A 22500-nucleotide genomic window follows, 5' to 3' on the forward strand; every position below is an offset into this window, starting at 1 on the left:
TGTTTAATTTTCTGGGAAGCTAATTGATCCACTGTATTGTTCATTTACAGTTATTTGTATGTTGTTATGTCCTCATAGTTTCATGGAAGTAAGGATTAACATCTTGTCTTATCTATTCCATCTTGTCTTATCTATTCAAACATTTATCACTGTTAACTCAAAAAAAAAAAAAAGTGACAAGGCAGGTGTTGTACAAAGTTTAAAGCTATCTCTGTCAAATTCTTTCAGTGAGATCAGAACCTTTACAAGTCACCACGGCCCTGCTCTCAGAGCATATTTCCACGTGGGTCTAATTACAGCAAAGCGCTTGCTTTTCTGATAGGAGTAAATCACTGTGCTCTGGTGGGTTGAGCCCCTTCACCTCCAACTTCATTTCATTTTTCCTTTTCAAACTCTGGTCTTCTGAGCTGAAACATCAGTCCATTAACCCAGTGAGCCAGCCAGGATGTCTGCCTGTTTTTTAAACTTTGAAAAATCGTTTATTTTCAGAAGCCCAACGTTAGTGAAAAACATACCCACCAGCTTAGGCTATGGAGCAGCTCTTAATGCAAGCTTGCAGGTAAAAAAAAAAAATTAAAAAAAATAATTCACACATTTATTATGTTATTACATGTGAAGTATTTTATTTCTTGTTATATTATTGTATAGAGTAGCTTATATTTATGTTTATGTGAACATTATGGTCATCCTAAATAGTTGGGTTTATCACCCAAGTAAGTTGTATTACCTAGCACTGCAAGAAGTACTTGTTCTTATTCATGCTACTTTTGATGTGAAGAAGCAAGAAGGACACCCTGTGGCAAAATCTGGAACACTCAGTTTTGCTGCAAATGTTAGATTGATAGAAGCTCTTGCAAATGCATGTGGATATGCATTAATATTTATCCAAGCTGTCATAAATGATTTCACATCACAGTGTTGGGGAACATGGTGCTCATGGCAAAAACTTTAAAGTTTAATTATAATATATAATTTTTATGCAGAAGAGGCAAATGTCAGGACTTTTTTATTTTGAGTTAAGTTCTGGTCATTTTTTAAAGGATAGCAGCTGCCTGCATTATAAAGAAGCCATACATTGTGTGGAAGGGCATAGGGGTTAAGTGTAGTTTTAAGTCAAAAAATGATGTAAAACTAAGAAGTACTAAGAATATCGGGACATGATATAATAATGGAAAATAATGAAACATATGTAAGAGAAATAGTAAACCAGAAATAGAGAGGCTGTTACAGCCTGAATGTGGGGAGAAAAAAAAAAAAAAAAAAAAAAAAATGGAAAATGAACAAAGTCCTTCTGACCATCTCTACAACTACCCAAAATGCTTTATGTGTGTACATTTCTATGTGTATGAACATTTACAAGTGGTTTGTATGTGTGAGGACTGAGAATTTTATTTTTATTCTTCATTTTGCTAGGCTGCACTGGCAGAGAGTAGTTTACCATTGCTTAGTAACCCAGGATTGATAAATAACGCATCCAGTGGCTTACTGCAGGCAGTCCATGAAGATCTCAATGGTTCGCTGGATCACATTGACAGTAATGGAAATAGCAGTCCGGGCTGCTCTCCTCAGCCTCACATGTAAGTGCGGTTAGCATACTTTCAAGAAAAAAATGCCTTAGTCTAAGAACCAATATTACTCGAAAGTGCTTTGAAACATAGGTAAGTGAAACACCTGGAACTATATATTTGAAACATATTTATATTTATATTAAAACATTTAAATAGATACGTCTTCATTTACTGTGTAGTAAGATTGGTTTTAAGCTTTTTTTCTTCAAACCTCTTCAACTTACTTGCAAGCACTGAAAGTAGAACGTGCATGTTGGCATTAGTTGTAATTTTAACTGAGTCTCTAAACCATTTATGAACTGTAGTGGAGATATTGCCCATTTACATAAACCGTAAAATGCAAAGTTTAACTGTTGCCCACAGTTTACATAGAAGCCAGTAAAGTGTAACTTTTTGCCTGTCTTATAAATCAGTGTAATTACATATTCAAGTTTAATTACTGGTGCGTCTGTATTGGCAAGGTTTATATGTTATATTTTATGCAAGACTACGATTCCTATTAATATTTAGCAGCTAACTATATCATTAATTACTCTAAAATCTTTCCCCTACCATCTTTTTAATGGAGCTGAGAGAGTGGAAGTATTAAAAATTGATGTATTGTGGATTTCAGAAATGTGTCTGAAGCTTTAGAAATGCCTGGCCTTAATCAGTGGTGTCAAATGTGGCAGTTTCTTGTTTACTAAATAGTAAAACATGTATCTTGGAGGTATTGTTTCCCAGGTTATTTATATAATAATTAGCAGTGTGATATCTAAGTAGACTTAGTTTTAAGTTTACTGTAGGATGATTTTTAATGTGTATATACAATTATGGTTGTAGTGTTTTCTGTATTTAAAGTAGATGATCCAATTTGCCTTTTTTAAATTCAGTTTTCTCTTTCACATTTTGAATGTTAATTTTAATTTCTGGAGTGGGATATTTAGCAGTAATGGTAATTGAGACCAAATTCTCTTTTTACTTATGCTCTGGTGTGTGGAGAATCCATTTGGATCTGACCTTTTTTAGGGGAAATGTATTACAGAGTTTTTCTTATGTTTGGCATGTTAATATATCTATGATCAAATAGAAATGTTTATTGTCATGCATTTAATTGTTTTATTGCACATTTATTCTACTTGCCTTTGAAAATAATACACTGTGAACATGAATGTATTTTATCATGTTCCAAACCATTACTTTTTCAAAATGGAAAAATTTGTCTTTTGGAAGTGTCTTTAGATGTATTAAATAATACAAAAGAAGTAATAAAACTTGAAGTAGAAGGAACATGAATATATGCTCTTGAGAGTGACACTACTCTAAAACAAGTAAAGTGAGCAATCAGACAAAAGTTTTTATATCCCATGCTTTATGCTATCAACCATGCAGTGGGTAGCTTGAGGCCTTTTACTTTTAGCAGTTCTCCTGAGTATGCTAATGCTCTCTTCCTGTATAAAATGCCATGACAATAAAACTTTAAAGAGCAAACAAGAGTTAGATCATGTGTGTTAAAAACAGCTACTTTACAGGAAAGAATGACACTTGTTATCAAAGTTGTTTTGTAAGTGTTTGGCAGAGATGTTTACATATCCTGTGTACTGTCTGGCATTCAGCTGGATAAACTGAGATGTCTGTGCATATGATTATGTAGATATGGCTACATTTATAGCTGTGTTTATAGCTACATATTGTAGCAATTCTTGCCTATAAAAACAAACAAAACCCTTGAGTTACACCCCAACTTGAGCTTTAGCCTTCCTCTCTCATTTCTATACGTTGTTTGCAAAAACTGGCCATTTCAGGACTTTTTGTGGTTACTGTTTTGAAACTGTCTACATGTTGTTTAGTTCTCGATTGAAGTAACAGAGTGTAAATGTACCAAGATACCACTGGAGAAAGAGGTTATGCTTGTTCAAGCCTTACACCAAATATAGTGCAAGATTACTGGTCTTCTATGAGGCTGTGAACTGTCAACCAAAAGATGCGTACTATGTCTGGTGTGCTACTCACTTGCTAAATGTTTGCCTTTACAATGCTTAAAGAGCATGGAAATATGAATATGAGAGAATATGAAAAAGAGAATGCGGTCTGCAAGGAATTCTGAAAAGTCATGGAAGGGAGAGGCAGGAGGCAGAGGAGCAAGAAAAAAAGAGACCTCTTCCTGCTTCCATGATCATGTTTTGCAGTGCCCCCTGTTTTTGCTAAGGTACTGTTACTTAAAATGGGAAAATAACATAGGGAAAGCACAACAGAAATAAAATAAATAGGGAATGTAGAAAAAAATGAAGAGACTTTAGACTTTACATTTCCTACACAGATTACATAATCCTGATTTAATCTTGAAATCAAAAACAGTTAATACTAGTGAATAATAGCGAAAATAACTTGTATTTTGCTGCCACAAGTAGCCACTTGTATCCTTCCCAAACGGTTCTCCCAGGAAGTCTTTCTGTTTCGCTGCTGGAGCAGTGTTCTTGGTGGTGATAATTAGTGCATTCACCTATAAAGTAGGTGGCTCTATTAGTCTCCAAGTAGGTTTAACCTGCGTCTCCTGATTCCCAGGAAAGTGTACTAGTTGCAACACCAGGAATATGCCTTATATGGAATATGCCTTTTATGGAATTTGCCAGTTACTGTCTGCCATGTTGCCAGGAATGATAGAGATGGTATTAGGGGAAGAGGCAATAGGATGTGGTGCAATTTAGGGATCAGAGCATTCATCTGGGAAAGAGCAGGGTCTAGATTCTAGATCAAGATCACAGGGGTAAATATTTATTTGGTATTAGACCATCAGCAAGAAATACAGAGAGTCCCAGTGGCAGAGTGAAAGCCAAGTACCTATGTAAGTTATGCATATAGTTGTTAGAATTGAATTCTCTATTGAATATTGAATTTAGTTTTATCAGATAAATATATACCAGTGGAAATTTCTTATTTTGGTATGTTTATATTTTTAGTTTGATAAATTAAATTTTGTATACATAATAAAAATTGCATTTGCATGTTCAGTAGTCAGTATATCTGCGCTTTAAACACGAGAACAAATCAAAGAGATTTTCTATTACTGTGTAATACCTTAGCTACTTGCCGTCAGAAAGAGAAGAAAGTTGTTCCATTCTTTGGATTTGGACCTGGTTCTTTATATTTGATTTTCAAACTCAGTGTAGTGAGAGCAATTACAGTAATCAACTTACCCATCTGTGTTTGTACGTCTAACATAGGTGGGTGAATCTGCTTACTTAGAAAATAGTCCCTGATCATTGACTAGAGAAAAACAGTAGGAATATAAATTCAACTAAATGTTAACATTCAAATGGTTAAGTGTAGTGAATCCCACAGTGTATTTAGGGCAGTGGCACTTTAAAAGCTTTCCAGTTCTTGCCTTTGTTAATGATATATGATCTGCTCTACTTCTTATGTTTCTTGAACGCTTAAATACTGAGGTAACTTTTAGATGATCAGTATAACTATGGCTTGGTAGCTAGAATATCTTGTGGGTCAAAGTAAAGCATCAGAAATCTTATGCTGCATGTTTCCCAGTTTCTATTTCTAGTTTGATGAAAGATAATTCCATGATCCCATATGCAGCATATTGCTGGTGGGATCTCAAATCCTAGATTTAATTTCTGTGTTTCAAAAGAAATCAAAGTTCTGTCTGTGATTATTCTTCAAATCCAGTTTCTGGTAGGTTGATGTGGACATCAAGTGCTCCATTCTTCACTGAGAGATAAATCTTCAATGAAGAAATGCTTTGCTTATTGTGGACATGTACTGTTCAAAATTCCAGTTTCCTCTAATAGCAATTGTCAACAATCAGTGCTGAACAATTTTCTTTTTATTGAAATCAATACTTAAGACTCTGTGTCTTCATTTTTTAAAGCAATTGGCATGGGCCAGAGTTATAGGGCACTACCAGAGCACTTAAAGCATCTGTTGTCCATGTGTTCATGTTTTGGCAAATGCATCATATGGAAATCCTTTTTACTTAACTATATAAATTTGGTGGAAAAAAAAAATGTAAACTGCTGATGGCAGGAAAAAAAAAATAGTTATCAGAAAACATGGGAAATCGTAGACTGAAAAAAATGTAGTCTCAACATAGGAAACAATAAGGTGGTTATACCATTCTGTTACAATTCACTGCAGCTCATTTAATAAGAGGAATTAATGAAGGAGAGAGGGACGTTAAATATCCTGGTGAGGTTTTGTGGAATAACGCTGTCGTCATGTTTTTCGTGCTGCTCATGCTGTATGAGAGAGTAGACTAATGACAATGCATCAATCTCATATATTCTTAATTGAATTATAAAAATAATCTAGTTCTTAACAGCAAATCCAGAATCCTGAAGGTAATGGATTTCATTTTATTTTCTAGAATTATAATTGTTGGTTGCTTTTTTAAAAGTACGATGAAAAGCAAAAGTAAGTCTTAAAAAAATCACTTGGCAAAATGAGTTCATATAGCCTCATCTTATATGATTGTATTATGTTACTGAGTGAGCTCTGTAAGACTGGAAATATTTGAAGCCAAATGTCAGTACACATACATCCCATGATCTTTAAAGCTGTTTTTAGAAAATGTTATGTCAGGTTCTTGTGAGAAAGAATAAATAAATCATCCAAATAAACAAGAGTAATAGTCAATCTGAGATGAATGAGAAAAATGAATTTATCCCATGTCATCCTTTATCTTCTATTCTGTCTCTGAAGAGATGAGTTCCAGCCATCTGCGGTTTCAGTCACCTTTTCTTTTTTATTCTGCTGTCGTTCCCAACCTTTCTCCTTTACCTTTTCCACTCCTGCCCTGACCGGATCATTTTTCTTTGCAGTTCTATCTGCATAATCATCAAACTTGTTATTTTTATTCAAACTTTTTTATCGTTAAATTTTATTCCCAGAGGCAAATATGGTTATTCTACTCTAAGATCATTTACTTTTGAGGTCCTTCAGTTTGAAAGCATTCCATTGTCAGGTTGTTCCCATATCTGATTATTCCAGTCCCCTACTGTTAAGCTTTCACACCACTTACAGTAGGTTACCTATCATTCCAGTTTTAATCCCTTTCATTCCCTTGTTTCTTTAACTTCATAATGTTCTAGTCCTCTGTCTTTCCTTCTTTCTTTTCTTTTTTTTTTTTTTTTGGGGGGGGGGAGGGAGTGGGGGGGTGGAGAGGGGAGAAAGGAGCGGTGTCGTTACATTGTCCCATTTCATGATCTCTTTGCATTTACTTTGGAGGTTTGTTATGTTCTAGGAAACTGGTATGATCCAAATCTCTTCTTCATTGTATAAGACTTGACTTACATAAAAAGTAGAGGAAAATAAACTCTCAAAACACATCAGTTAACAGGAATATAAGCATTATTAAATAGGTGAGAAGCATGTAATTGAGCCAACGAATGTAGTAGCAATTGCAGTGTTTCTGAGTATCCTTGTTCATCAAAAAGGCTTCGCTTAATCACATGACATTTCAACACCTGCTTAATTACACACATTTTTTATTTATTTATAAATCTTAAGGAAGATAATGGACAAAGACTTTGCAACAACTGATTTTTTTTTTTTTTTTTTTTTTAAGTGGAAAGAGTAAGAGCTGAGAAGCATAGGATCATAAAGGTTACAGCTTTCGTCCCAGTGAAAGAAGTTCCATTGTGAGAATAAGCAGTGGAATAATTTTGGCTTTGTCTAGCACTATAAAGCAAATGAAAGTGACAGGCAAGTCCAGCAATTCAACACTTTCTCATATTGTTTTCTTACCATTTTTTTGATCTTTACTGATTTTATGGATCATAAGACAGTGAACTTCTGAGTTGTCTGTGCCTCCTGTTATTTGTACAGAGCCAATTGTATGTAGGTCCTAATGGAAAAAATAAATAAAGATATTCTGATTAATAAGAATATTGTTCATAATTCCAATTGACATAGCTTTTCACGTGAACATTTTCATAAATATTTATATTCTCCTATTTTTTGGTTTTGCATTAATTTACTTTTCAATCAATTTTTCCTCTACGTTTTGCTTTGGTTCATCAATTCTCTTATCTTTCGAGACTGATATTCCAGTCCTTTATAATTTCCTCTTTAGCTTCTTAAATGTTACCTGTCTTACTTTGGATCAGTAGTTGCTATTTCTTCTTTATATTATTCCAACCCCAATTGTTGCGCTTTTGCAGTTCATTCCCAATGCTCTTGACAAAAAGATCACTCCAGAGATACAGTGCCTTCAGCTGAAAAGTGTCAGATCCCCAAAGCTTGGCTTGTAGAAGTTTGTAGGTTCCTGTGGGGTTTCACAGACTCTTCTTGGAAGCTGTATTGCTGAAAACTTTGTGGCCCTGCTGTCATGAATTTTCAGTGCGTGGATGGACAAGGTATTTATGCTTTTCACATAACAAGTATGTACAAGAAAAGGCTGCATCTTAAATATTGCTACGGATGTCAAAAATGTTTGAAGCTGTACAGTTGTGCACCTAAATCTGTCACTGATATGGTTGTGAACTTAAATTTAGTTCATAAGAGATTTCCACTGAAGTACAACACAAAAGCTGAGATGGTATTGCCATTAACAGTATATTTCTAAAACCATGTGCATAGTTTTCAATTTTATCCACTTTGCATTTGGATTTAGAGTAACTGTAATAAGCCAAATTTTTTAAAAGTAGACCCTCTAAATAATTTTTGTAGGTACATGTCCAAACTGTGTCTTTACACTTAAGTATCATGTAAACAGCCAAATAAAAGCAAACAATTATAGCCAATTGGTAATGTTTATACCAGTAGTTTGATAGAGTTTTATATAATGATCCATACATTCAAGCAGAGATTCACTGAAAAATCTAGGACATCATGCTGGGTAAGGATTATTATTTGACAATTATTTAGTCCTTAGCATTTGTAGAAAACTCTTTTAAGATCTTTAAGATTAAAATTTTCAATACAATCTTTTTTTTTTTTTTTTTTTTTTTTTAAGAATTTATAGAAAGACCATCTCAGTGTGAAATCCCCTGTGTAGAGCCCATTAAAATAATCAAATCTCAAGATAACTAAGGGTATGATTATACCTAGTAAAGTCCATATACAAAATCAGTGTTCACAGTGTCCTGGCAAAGATCAGTTGGGAAAATGTGATTTTGGCATCTAACAGTAGTCTGTGATTTAAAACACTACTGGGAATGCATATGTATAACACTGACCCTTATACAATTTCTCAGAGGGTTATAGTTGTAGTATTCTTCAGGCCTTCCAATTGTTTTCTCCAACTAAATAGCAATATTTAATGTATTTCTTAAATTAGGCCAAACAAACCTAGTAGTATTCCTCCTTTACCCAGACTTATCAAGTTCATTTGTTCCACTGTATCTATTAATAGCAGTTTAATGATGTTACACAGCCTTTGTATGATCACTGCCTGTCACTAACCCTTTTCAAAGACATCCATAAGCTTGTGGTTGAGATGAATAAGGGGAAATGTTTCTTTGATGCAGTATTATGTTATGATAATAGTACTCTTAGTAATTAGGGGCTTCCCCCAACTTTTTTATTCATTCCCTATATCCCCCCTTCTCTTGTTTCCTTGCAAATTTGGCATTATCAGTCATCACAGCTGAAAAATGTTCTCTGAGCTTTTATCTTCTCCTGTTCTAAGAAAACAGGAAATAAGACTCATGTTGTGTGTAACCATGTCATACAACTTCTTCCTAAATTTATGGCAGTTCATCTCAAATCTGAAAGCCATTACAGAACTTCATTCATTTCATGGTAAGCCATATTCCAATTTCCAAATATATTCTAATTTAGTTTTACTGGTATATGTTCTATCTTATATAGTCTTTCTCGCTCTTACTGTTTATTTAAGTGTGTTATAGTGAGAACACTGAACTTTGAGTCTTCATTTTGGTAGGCCATGCAGGCTTTTTCTGATATGGTAGGCTGTTCATTCTCATTATCTTTCTGTGGGCTGTTCGGTAAAACTACTGTTTGGATTTATTTTCATGCACAGGTGGTAACTGAGTTGTTTGAAGTATTCCAGACATAGTTGCATATAGTGTTTCTTCTTCCTGTCTTTATGGGGAAAAACATTTTAGCTAAATTTAGCTTGACTATTGTAGCTTATTTTTACAGTACAATATTAAAAGACAGGCTGGGGATGCTGTTGTGGTAAGGTCTGTACAAAGGCAAAACAAAAAGGATTTTCAAATCCCTGCCCCATCTCTTGCAGTCTTCAGGTAGTAATTGAATTGTTTAATTTTTGAAAAACATCTTCAGATACAGTTTGAATAGAAGCTGTATATTACTTACACTGCTCTTACACCACTATCCTCATTTCAAATAGCATCTTGCTTTGTTTAGAGAAGTCTGACACAATGCCAGTTGGCATTAGACTGACCTTTTGGTTTCATGTACTTATAGTGAAACCATGACTGGTAACAGTGAAATTGCCTTCAGATGAGCACCCATCAAGTAGTGTTTGGTCTCTTACTATGAAGGTTGTTTTGTTCTTGTTGTCATTAAAGAAATTGTTGTTTTTCTATCCACCTGGACTTGCTAGAAATACAATTTAAAATATAATTTTATTTTGTAGTTAGATATTTATAGATGTAGTAATGAACAATGTATTGCACTGTGTATACTACTTTAGGCTGGAACGTACTCCTCTGTGAAGCAGAATTCTGCATTAAGCATAGGCCAAAGTAAGCACAGTTCCTTTGATAAGACCACAAAGGGACCTCTGTGGACAACAAATGTCAAAAAAGGCACAATAGATACATTTAAAAACAAAATCAAAAACACCCAAACAAAAATAACCAACCTTGGGAATAAAAATAATCAATGAAAACTCATGTCTTATAATCAGGGTGACCAGTCAGTGTAGATCCTGATTCTCATGTGACTCTAAAAGGATATAGATAGACTGTCAGAAGAAGGCTGTAACAGTGGCAAATCTCAAACAGCAGAGACATGGGAGCAAGTGAGGCATCAGGGTCTTAAGATGATGTCTTGGCCACGTCATCTTGGGTCTTATTTGTGTGCTCAGCCTGGCTTTGTTCTTCAAGAAATGATGAGACCAGTGGGCAATCCATGCCATCTATCTGTATACTGTTCTCCCCACTCCTTGGCTGTGCTAATTTAGTAGAGAGATTGGCCTTTGCTGAAGACCAAGGAGGAACTATAAATAGGTTTATTAGTTGAGAAGAGAGAAACTGAATGGGGAAATAAGTCTTCAGAAAGCTGTTGTGGGGAAGATGGGAATGAACTTTTCTGTTAGGAGTAGGGCAAGAAGTAATTGATTAACATTTCAGCAAGGAAGATGCAGGCTAGCCACCAGAAAAAGAAATATAAACCTTTCTGACTGTACGATAGAGAAGTGCTAATATACATACTAGCACAAGTATAAGCTTCTGAGAATAAATCAGAGAAGCATCTGTGAGAAGTGTTTTAGGTATAAATGATTCTGTTTTGGGCTACAGGAAGGGGATGAAAAGACAACATGACCTCTTGAGGTCTTCCAATCTTTTATTTTATTTTTATGATATATGTGAAAAGTAAGTTTTTTTTCAGGTATGCCATTTCTTAGTAGAGGCTGGCTGAGACTGACTGAGTCCATTTACTTTGTAATTTGAAAGAGCTGTCATAGTTAAGTATCTTTAAGCACTCCTAGTTTTAAGATTGAATGAACCTTGGCCTTACAGAAAAATATATAGTGAACATAAGATTGAACTAACGTGAGAAATGTCAGCTAGGGCAGTGAAGACAGTCCTACACAGGTAAGTTTGACCCATTTGTCCCTGCTGAGTGTGACATGCAGATGTACTTGTTAAATGCTGTCATAAGTTATTTTACAAAAAGCAAAAAGCTGAAAAAAAAAAAAAAGCTGAAGAGATGGCCATTCTCCAGAGTTGTCCTGGAAGGCAAAGCTAGTTTCAGTTCAAGTCGTAGCTCTTCAACACTGAAGGAAACAAAAAATCTTCAAGAAACTTAATATATGAGAAGGAATCATTCTGGTAACACCCCGCTGAAAGAATTATCATCAAGCTTACCTGTGAATTAAGATTTTTGATGAACACTGTCCATAAAGTAAATTGTACCGGGCCTAGGTACAAGTGTAATGCTACTTAATCTCTTGTTGTTGCTTCATAACAAAATTTTCAGGTTACACTGTGGAAAAACATTGTTTAGCTTATAAAAACCCACAAAAATGTGTTGGAAGTTTTATATAGGCTGTATGTATATTAAGATCTTTATATATATATATATATATATATATATATTTATATGTATATAAAGTACAGTTCAAATTCTTTTCATGATTCACTGAATAGCCCTCCAGATTTTGCACAGAGAACACTTGCCTGCTCTAATCTGTGAATAACAGATACTTAGTTGTTGCTGGTAAAAATTGTATCCTTTACACAGAAACTTAAAACTTCACAACCATTAGGTACTACAGAACATGGCAGATATATAACCTCTTTTCTTACTATTTGTTACGATTTGTTGTTTTCAAGCCTGCTCTTTTTGGATTGTTGTTCAACAACTCCCCAAAAATTCAAACACTCACATTTCTAGTATATCATCATTTTCCTTTCAATTTTATCTTAAAATTTTCTATGTTCTTTCTTCCTAATCCTTTTCTTTGTTTAGCATGTTAACTTTTGACGTTTGAACCGCATGCAGTGGAATTCTTGAAAGACATTAGAGGCCTGTGCCTTAAGGTAAATTCTAGTCAAGTTTCTACTTTTTGTGGTTCTGTTGCAGAGAAGATGCATTTATTTAGGCACCAAAGGAAGCAAGCTAAAGTCAAAGCTGAGAATTTTGGTCACAGTCATTAGAATCAGAAAGTATATATTAAAGTCATCTTCTTAATCAGACCTTGATTCCTAAATATTCTAATTCAGTAAGGGCTAATTGTGCATGAGTTTTGAGTTGCATTTGAAATTGAAAGAAAATATATTGCTAATATCAGTTTTCCAGTAAGATCCTCTCTTTCACTGCAGGAAAAGCAAAGATTTCATATGATTATTTTTTTTAATTAGTATTATTAGCATTCATAGCTGATAATATATCTGTGCAGATCAGGTATCCCTACTGGGATACCTGACATACCATAAACCTTGGCATTTTCTTGTCAAGTTTAAATATTATTATTATTATTATTATTATTATTATTATTATTATTTATTATTTATTATTATTATTTAAATATATTATTATTGTTATTTTTATTTTCATTATTTTTAAAGACCTAATAAATTTATTATCAATTTCATTAACAATTTTTAATCAGTTATCTTTTTTGTTGCTGTTGTCTGCTTTTTTTTTTTTCCTTAAAGGAAAGTTGTCATGTGGAAATCAACAAATCTATCAGTTACTTAAGTTCTTTATTCTATACAAATTTATTTTTACAATGCTAATTTTTTAAAGGAAGTGTAAGGTCATTTGAGGCTTTGCTTTTTAAATTTTCAACTTTTTTTCAAATCTGATTCATTATTATAAAGCTAAAATTCTTCAAAAGCTTGTTTTACGTTTGCCTTTTCACTCTCATTTGCCACCAATATTTTTCTTTAATTTTGCTTAGAAACCACAAATTTTATGTCTCTAATTTAAGTGAACCAGTATGCGTTTTGATGTGGTTGTACAGAACCAAACTGATAGAGAAAGATGTGCCAGAACACTATGTACAACCATTTTAGGAACAAATTTATTGGTGTGTTTTGTAGATACAGCACAAAATTGCTCCTGAGTTGGGACGTGCTATGATATAGAAGGGAAAAAGGAGAGGTTTGTTTATAATGTCTATGAATTAATGGCTGGTTTGTTTCTGTGGTATGAGGGTCAGTATCTGTTAGAATATTTTCCTATAGAGTAATGGTAAATGGCATGTCAGAATTCTTAAATGCTTATATGTTTTAATTCTATTAAATAATATTATCCCAATGAGTTGTATAACTTACTGATGATTCTGAATTTTTTTTTAGCGGTAGCCTTATGCTTTTTTCTTTATCATGAGAAGAAATTAGTAGTGGGATAACTGTAGTGATAAAGTGATAATGAAAGATGCCATATTAAATCAGTTGACCCTTAATTATGTGTAAGGATAAAGTGTGAACATTTGCTTTTATTCTGTATTTTACCTATTTCTATATTTCTAATATATCACTTTAACTCATGTTTCCAAGCTGTTGATTTTTCTGTGTTGATTTTAGTGGCAGATAAGTCAAATCATTTCAAAGCACTCTTATTTAATGTTTCCTTCTACAGAAATGTATACCATGCCATAGGTCGCTTCTGTTGTTCTTTCTTGCTTTTGAGATGAGTAATAGCTAAGAGGTAATCAACTACCTTGAATATACTAGTTGAAGTATGCTACCTGGTATAACTATATAAACATGTTTCATTAAGTACTTAAAGAGGATTTATAAAAAAGATGGAGAGTGACTCTGACCAATCAGATAATGACAGGACAAGAGGGAATGGTTTTAAAATAAAAGGGGAAATTTAGATTAGAGGTTTGGAGGAAATCTTTCACTCAGAGGGTGGAACAGGTTGCCCAGAGAGGTTTTGGATGCCCCATCCCTGGAGGTGTTCAAGACCAGGTTAGATGAGGCCCCGAGCAATCTGGTCTAATGTGCCATCTATGACGGGGGGGTTGGAACTAGATGATCTTTGAGGTCCCTTCCAACTCGAGCTGTTCTGTGACATACTGGCTTTGGACTTCTTCAGAAGAGGTGTCACTGAAGAATTCCTAACAACACATTTCCTGAGCACTTACAGTAAATAGATACATATAGGTAGTATATTTTTAATTGTATTTGTCAACAATAGATTGATCTGCCATGGATTGTCTACTTTCTTAGTTTTCTCACATTTACTTTTAGCTATGACTGATACATAATTTTGTTAATTCTGTTTATCTATTCTTTTATATTAATAATTATATTAAAAGCATAAATCAAGTGTAGGATCTTAGAGAATTCTCACTGTTAACTTACTTCCATGTGAAATAATCTTTTGTTCTTCTTTTATCTTTTTATTATTGGCAGAATTTTACCTCTAATTTTAGTAAGAGTTAGATTTTTGAGGTTTCTCATGGGAATTTGCTAGTAAAAATATATCAATCAGATCTCCTTGTTTATTGTTGTATTGCACTCAGAACCCTCAAAGGGCAAGTAGAATTAGTGGCCTTATATATACTTGTTATTCCACCTCATTTGTCTGGAAGAAAAATACGTGTTTCAAAATGTGTGTCACCTTTGGTTATTCCTTCTCCACAAGCATTCTGTCAGATGCATTGTATGTTTCACTTACATCTGGTGTGAGTAAACTTCATGAGTGAAATCTTGGCCCTAATGAAGTCAAGGGGAATTTTGCTGTTGACTTAAATGAGATCTGGATTTCATTCCAAGAAATCATTTGTCTTCATATCTGTGGCTTTTTCTCATTTCTTATTCCACCTTCAGTCACTCCTAATCTCCATCTGATATTTCTTGTGACCGCTTACAGCCACACTTCTCAATTTTAGTTCATTAAAATCTTTTTCTCCAAATAAAAAGCTCTCAGATCTGCAATCTTTGTATAAATTTTCAAATATCTTATGAAGTCTTAGCAAAATTGCTAAAGTTGAAATCTGGAACCTTTTTGTCTGTAGCATAGAGCAAGAAGATATTTTCTTGGTTGTGGCAGAACTAAATGGCAATGTCGTCTTAGCCAGTAAGTTTCTAGGTTTTTTGTTGTTGTTGTTACTTTATTATTTTTTTTCCTGTAATAGAAGTGTAATGTCTTAATATTTTCTGCTCTTTATGTTCCAGTGAAATCCAAAAGGTACAGGTAAAATAAACCTTTTCTTTGTGGGTTTTTGTTATTGTCTTCTTAACTGTTTTTACCTCCATTTCAGACACTATATTTCTTGTAGCATATTCTTCTCTTTAAAATAGTACCATGTGGTCACTTCACATTTCCAGATAACGAGTATCTTCCTGCTATCCTCTTATTACTTATGAGATGCATAAGTACTCAGGGAAACTTCTCTCTGCTATGTTCATGCTAGCTCTTCACTAATTAGTAATTGTTTTTGCCTTTTACTCTGGCCTTCCATTTGCCACTCCTGGGTAGCATATGATTTTCTTTATTTCTTCTGGAATATAAGAATATGCTGGGACCTACCATGTTAACAGCTTTATTAATATCATAGAGGATAGACTGTTCTCTCATCAAATTTGCAGATAATATAAATTGGGGGGAACAAAGGATATGTGTAAGGATAGGATAGCAATTCATAGGAACCTGGATGAGTTGAAGGACTTGGCCAAGAGAAACTTCAGGAAATGCTAAGCCCTGCACTCAGAAAGGAAGATTCCCTAGTGATGGACACTGGGATTGTCTGACTTGGGAGCAGCTCTGATAAAGACCTGGGGATGTTGGCAAAGAGCAAGCTGAGCGTGAATCAGCATAGATACCTAGTAGCGGAAAAGATCAGCACCATCCTGGGATGTATTAAGAGCAGTAGAGAGCTAAGAGACTGAGGAAAATGATTATCTTCCCCTGCTCAGCACTCATTAGACCACATCTGGAATACTATCCCTAGTTTTGGTACCTCAGATGTGGGGAAAAAAAAATACATAATAGAACTCAAGTGTCTTAATACCACCAAGGTAGTTGGTACTGGCAGCACTTGCTCAATGAGATGCTGAGGGAGCTGGCCTTGACCAGCCTGGAGAAAAGACAGCTTTGGGGTGGACCTGATTATCAGTACCTACTGGGAAATTAGAAAGAGGATGGAGCCAGGCTCGTTACTGTGGTGCATGATGGTAGGCTGAGAGACATAGGCATAAGTTAAAATGAGATATTCAGACTGGGTGTAAAGAGAACTCTTTCCTCACAAGTATAGTCAGTCAGTTATTAAGGTGGTTGCCAGAGATATTGTATAGTCTCCAGCCTATCCTCGGAAGTTTTCAAGACCCAAATGGGTAAAGCCCTGAGCAAACTGGTGTTGACCAAAAAGCTGTGTCTTTGGCAGGAGGTTAACAGAGATATTCTGATGCTCCTTCTGACCTAAATTATTCTGTGATCTTAAAGTGAGTATATCTTCATAAAGACACACACACACTGAGCAGAAGCAACCAATCTTATTAGCAACCAATCTTATTAGCAACCAAGCTCAAAGAGAAAGATGCTTTGGGTTTTGTGTTACAGACACCAGTAGAGTCATATCAGGTGCTTATTGAAGAGATGGATGTTACAAATGTCAGTAACAACTGAGTGTACATCTTCTTAGAGGTACAGAAAAAAAAGAAAAGTTGTGTGTACAGGGCCAGTTTTGTGCAGATGGTAGTGATGGGGGTTGATCTTTTCCTTTCCCTAACAGGACTTACCAGCCTTTTATTTTAAAATATTAGAGGGGGAAGCATGAAGAACTGTAGATTATGTTAGGCATTGGTGAAATTTTATCAGGCAGTATAAATTAAATAGGAAAGCTGGTCTTTAGTTGTACAAGTTTTAAAGACAGTAATAGATTTATCCAAACTCATTCTTACTTGCTCCTACACCTTGATGTGCCAGAGGCACCTTGTGACCGTAGATCATTAATTCTGTCTTATGCTGTCTCTCCAGTGATGAACTAAAAACGACAAACTTTAGTGGCATAACTAGTTATTCCAATGCACTTATCTGCTGTAAAAGTCTGCAGTCGTGCCTGCCATGCTGCCAGCTATGGCCATTGCCCCTCTTTTCCATCTTAATACCAAGTCAGTTCAACTTCAAATTCCTCCATGACAGACTTGAATTTCTTAGTAATTAATAAGATAATAGATATGGAAAGTATATTTTGAAGGTATTTAGCTTCCAGTACATAGTTTCCAGTATATTGTATCTTTGCTTCAACCTTAGTGAAGTGAGGTAGTGCACCCACAGCTGCCTGACAGGGAGACATGACAATAGGACCATCCTCCCTTTCTTACTTGAAGCTAGGGATTAGTATATAAGCATTATTTTACGTATTTACATAATAGCACTTCAGTGTTTCAGTATATGTGATAAATACATAGAGGAAGTGATTCCTGATGTTCAAGGAAAAATAATAATGGATTCTGTGACAGCTGTAGCATTACTGAACTTGTATTTAATTACTCATCTAATATGCTTTTTTCCTTTTTCAATATTTGGATTAATATCTCCCTAAATGGTTGTACATAAGCACGACAATAAACAGCTCACTTCTTAAGAAAAATAATAAACTTTTTTTAATAGCATGAAATTGTGAAGAGACATGTATTGAATAGAAGTAGATATGTTGAAAATACTGTAGGATTTTAGGATTTGTCTCCTTTTGCCTGTTGAAGCAAAATATAAGAAAATATAAGAAAAATATAATTCAAATTCAGAAACAGTTGGTTTTTTGTTTTTGTTTTTAAACTGCTACAGGGTATTCTGCGGATCTAGAGATGGTACTAGCAAGATAAGATGCAGCTTTCTCTGAGGAAATGCTAGTCCAGATCTTCTAGGGAAAACAACTGTTGTGTTTTTTTTTTTGTTTGTTTACTACATCTGTAATATAGTGGTTGTTATTTCCCAAATAATATTTGGTGTTTTTTGTTTAAGAAAAGTCTATAAAGATAGCTTTAAAAAAAATAGTGATCTGAAAGAGAAGTTAAATAAGCCTGTGAGAGACTTGAAGGCATGATCTAATTTATTGTCCTTTATGCTATTGCATACCAGAGAAAGAAACTCCCTGGTGTTACTGGCTGCCTAAGTCACTATAGCAATACAAAAAACTTCCATTTGTAACATAATTAAAAGTAAGTAAAATAAATCACCCTTTAATGATTTTAGACTGATTATTGCAACCCTTCCATGGAATAGAAATGCACTGAAATATCTTCAAAAATTACATGACTTGCTACAGAACATGGTATATGGCTACAAAGCTCACACGCAGACCCATTGAGCTAGTTAACTTTTCTCTCTCAACATCTACTACCTCTTCAATACAAAGCCAAGGACAAAGTCTTTTCAATGCCTGTCGTTACATTGACTTAAGTGTCTGAGAGACTGCATCTGTCTTGATCTTCCTATAGTACTTTCCTTTAAAAGATTCTAGCATAACATTAACGATTTTGGGTTGTCAACAGTGTTCAGAAGACCCAGAGATAACCTGTAGAATTTGTTCCACTGAGAAGTCTGAAGCAGTTGTAGTACTCACTTCCCTGGCTGCTTTCAGGATGAAACGCTGAACCCCTTTCCCTTTCATACACATGAGCAGTAAAATAATTGTTTTCCATCCTATAGAATGGGATGAAAGAAATACAAGGAAAATAAAATTGTTATATCTCTATTTTGGTAGATTGCTCAGATTTGCTGTGGTAACTCAGTACTGATTGTTACAAAAGGCATTTTCTGATTTTGTATTTCTTCCAATGGAAAGTTGTGTTTTCTGTTCAAAGCCTGGAATAAGAACATGTATTTCTACTACTCTAGTCCAACCTTGTTTATTGTAATCATTTGTATTTTGCTGCCCTGTGTTCTCACTGCTGTTTTGCTGGTGTTTGTTTCCCCTTGCATTAAAACTGATGTGATGTGAAACCTCTATAGAAAACATGCTATCCATAATTGAAAATATTGTATCAAGTATCTTCTTGTTGACACCAGTTCAACTCAATTTAATTAAGAAATCATGTTCTTGGTTATAGGATCTGGTTGTTTTCTTGTCAGCAACAGCATGCGTTATAACATTTAAAAGTTGAATGTAACACTTGTTTTGTTGCTATTGCCTAGATTTTAGCAGGATTTTAGTAGCTATAACACTGTACAAGTTCTCCCACGGCAAGATCAGGTTAATCTTGTGCAAAATTCAAAAGACACTTATCACATGACTCATTGTGGGCTTTAGGAATTTGGCTTGGTCTCTAAATATTTGGGAGTTACTTTATACAATCCTTCTTAGAAGATATTTATCCGTCAGCTTCCTGTTATCTTTTTCCTTTGAAGCCTGAAAGCTCTTATCTGGCAGTCTACAGATAGTCTTGATGAGACCCTTGTAAGTGTCCAGCAACTGCTACCTGTCTCTTGGCACCTGGCAGTTGTTCCAGTTAAATGCTGTAAATTACTGTCCTTAAGGATATAGTATGGGTCTCAGAACACGAGAACTGGAAGTTGTAGTTTGCCAGTTTCAAAAGGGGAGAGCAGAAATCTGTGTAAAGCTGTAAAGCATGCTGAAAGCCTTAATGGCATGCGCAAGAGCGAATGTCTGAGGCAGTGACGAAGACAGAGGGACATCACATTCTTTGAATTATGGGTGAGGAAGATGTATTCTGAAGCTCTGCAACGTATTGGAATCTTTTTTTAATACTTAAAAAGATCTGTCACAGAGTTTAGTTTTGAAAGTGCTGGGGTACAAAAAATTGTCTTAAAACAGTAGATTCACCAATATTAAAGGAGGTGACCTATGGAAATGACTCTGCTCATTTATTTATGTCTTCATCAAAAAGCTTTTTGAAATAATTTAGAATCACCATACTTTTCTGTTATTGCTATGGACATCTCTTCTCTTGTTATGCAGCATTGTAAATCTTGAACTCTGGTGGAGATACAGGTTGTTGGCACTTGTTTAATACAAGACATCTATTCTGATGAAGCCTTTCCAATATGATATAGTAATAATACATTGCTAAGTGATTACCTTATCATCCCTTTATCATACAGAAGAGATAGCAAGGACTGAACTCAATTGCTCAATGTGTCTAACCTGTTCATAAAGGCCCCTAAGGATGGGGACTCCAAGGCTCCCCAGGCAACCAGTGCTTTGCTGTCTGTGCTAATTTCTAACTCCGACATTTGATTTGTACTTGCTGTAGCCTAAGACTTTTTTTTTTTTTTTTTTTTTTTTTTAGCCTGTCTTTATAGAACAGTATGTTCTAAACCTCTACCTGGATTTTCTCCAGTTTGACATCTCGTATTTGACATCTCATTGTCTTCACTGGTGTCCTTGCATTAGATAAAGTTTTTTTAAGATCATCTTCTGTGTCCTCTAGGTCATTAATAAATATGCTGGCTAGTTCTGAACCAAAGATTGGGTCATCAAGGAACCATACTCATCTTAGAACACAAATTGCAGTTATGTAGTAGTTTTCATCAGAAGTCTGTAAGCTATGACTTGTTGACTATTTGAATAGCACAGTTATTAATGAAAAGACACAATGCATAAATACTTCTTCAGAATTTGTTTAAATACTCAGCACTTCGCATGGGAATATACAATAGTATACTGTTCTAATTGTTTAATAGATGGGTGGCACAATTTTGCAGATAAAAATATTTTAATATGTATCTATTTAAGAACGGACATGTTCATATTAGTTGCATAATACAACATACCAATCCCAGTATTCTGCTCTTTATTCATGATAAATATATTGGGACTGAAAGTCTTTGAGATAAGAACACATTGAGCAATTTATAAAATTGGGTGTTCAAATCACATTTTGAATATGGTAAAACAACAACAACAAACAAACCAGCCAGGCCTTTTTTGGTTTTCATGGATATTTTGTATAGTTGCTTCCTCCTTAGAACATACATAAAATATTAGACGTGGAAGATCCATTACATCTCTATCCAACATGCTTTAACTTTGCCCCATCTTTGATTTCAAAAAACAAATTCTAAAGTTGAGCTTCAAGAGCCTATATGTTTTTATTTGTGGTTATACTTCCAGAAAGACACGTTTGTATGGCAATGTTTTCAGGAAGCTGTGCTCTTTAAGGTGCTGGTAGAAAAGCCTATGGTTTTGTTTGTTTTGAATGGATGAGTGGAGTACTTGATTTTGGTCTTGATTTACTGTTGATCTGGATGAAAGCGTAGTTGAATAAATGAACATCTTTATGTCCTCATTAGTCTTCTAAGCTATTAATTCCACATACTGATCATCAAAATAATCTTTGAACTGTTCATACAAAAAAAATAAAAATAAAAAATGTCCTTAACACTCAAATTACATCACAAGAGAAACTAGTATCTTAACCTGTAATATGTTTTAATGGACATTTCTTGTTATCCTCCCTGTTTGCACAGTGGCTGCGCTCCAACCCCAGAAATGTAATAAATACATCTGGGACAGCACACTAACAGAACTGAACTAATTTGGTAAAAAATAAAAAATTAAAAAAATCTGGTCAGATTTATTTTTTTTAAATGCACAAAGGAAACCATATCAATGAAGGAATCTGCTCAATATATCAATGCACAACATTCAGTGACTAGGGAGCTACATGGGGGACAGAATATTGCAATAATACTGTTTACAATATGTGATGAATATGATATTATATCATGATTAAAAATGTTGAAAACATATCAAAAACTTTGTCACAATTCTGAAGAAAAAATATGAAATTTGAAGCTTAAATGGAGTTCTGAAGTTCTCTTCAGCACTTATAAATATTTGAGAAAGGTACAAAAAAAAAATTAATCAAATCCCTAAATTTTGAAGGCACATAGTTATGTGCAATGTCATAAAAAGGAATGAATGTTTTTTTCTCTTTATTCCAGAAGACACTTTTCAAATGCTTTTCAGTGATAAAAATCACTGCTAAATGTCTCTGTTCCCTTACAACCTGTCTTCCAAACAAACAAGAACAAAGCTTAGCTGACTGAAACACCTTGTTGCCTGTGGGTCCTAATAGGTGTATTCAAATTTGTTACCTTCTATGCTGAGGGTAGATACTGCATGACCTTAGCTTCCCATAGGCTGTTGTAAGCCTCGGGTGTCTGCTGGAAACATTGCAATAGCGAGACATTAAAGATTAGTCTTAGTTTCCATTTCTACTTCCTTATGGCAGGGTAGACTTTGCAAGGAAAATCAAGCAGTATATCTTATTCTTCATTATTGTGAAGAGCAGTTACTGTGTAGTAGCAGGGTGGGTACTGACTCAGATAGTAATCCAGTAATCCTTGGATCTTTGTCTTG

The 22500-nt window shown here is 34.5% G+C and overlaps 1 protein-coding gene across 1 annotated transcript in view; it reads left to right on the plus strand.

The window, feature by feature from the left end:
- The window catches only part of FOXP2 (forkhead box P2), a 430404-nt gene that overhangs the window by 402761 nt on the left and 5143 nt on the right, over positions 1-22500 (plus strand). The window contains exons 17-18 of the mRNA XM_084290854.1: positions 490-559; positions 1414-1577. Of these exons, the coding sequence (XP_084146980.1) occupies positions 490-559; positions 1414-1577 (234 nt within the window). The remainder of the gene's footprint in view (positions 1-489; positions 560-1413; positions 1578-22500) is intronic.

This window comes from Netta rufina (assembly GCF_964035555.1).
Source record: "Netta rufina genome assembly, chromosome: 1".
NCBI lineage: Eukaryota > Metazoa > Chordata > Aves > Anseriformes > Anatidae > Netta > Netta rufina.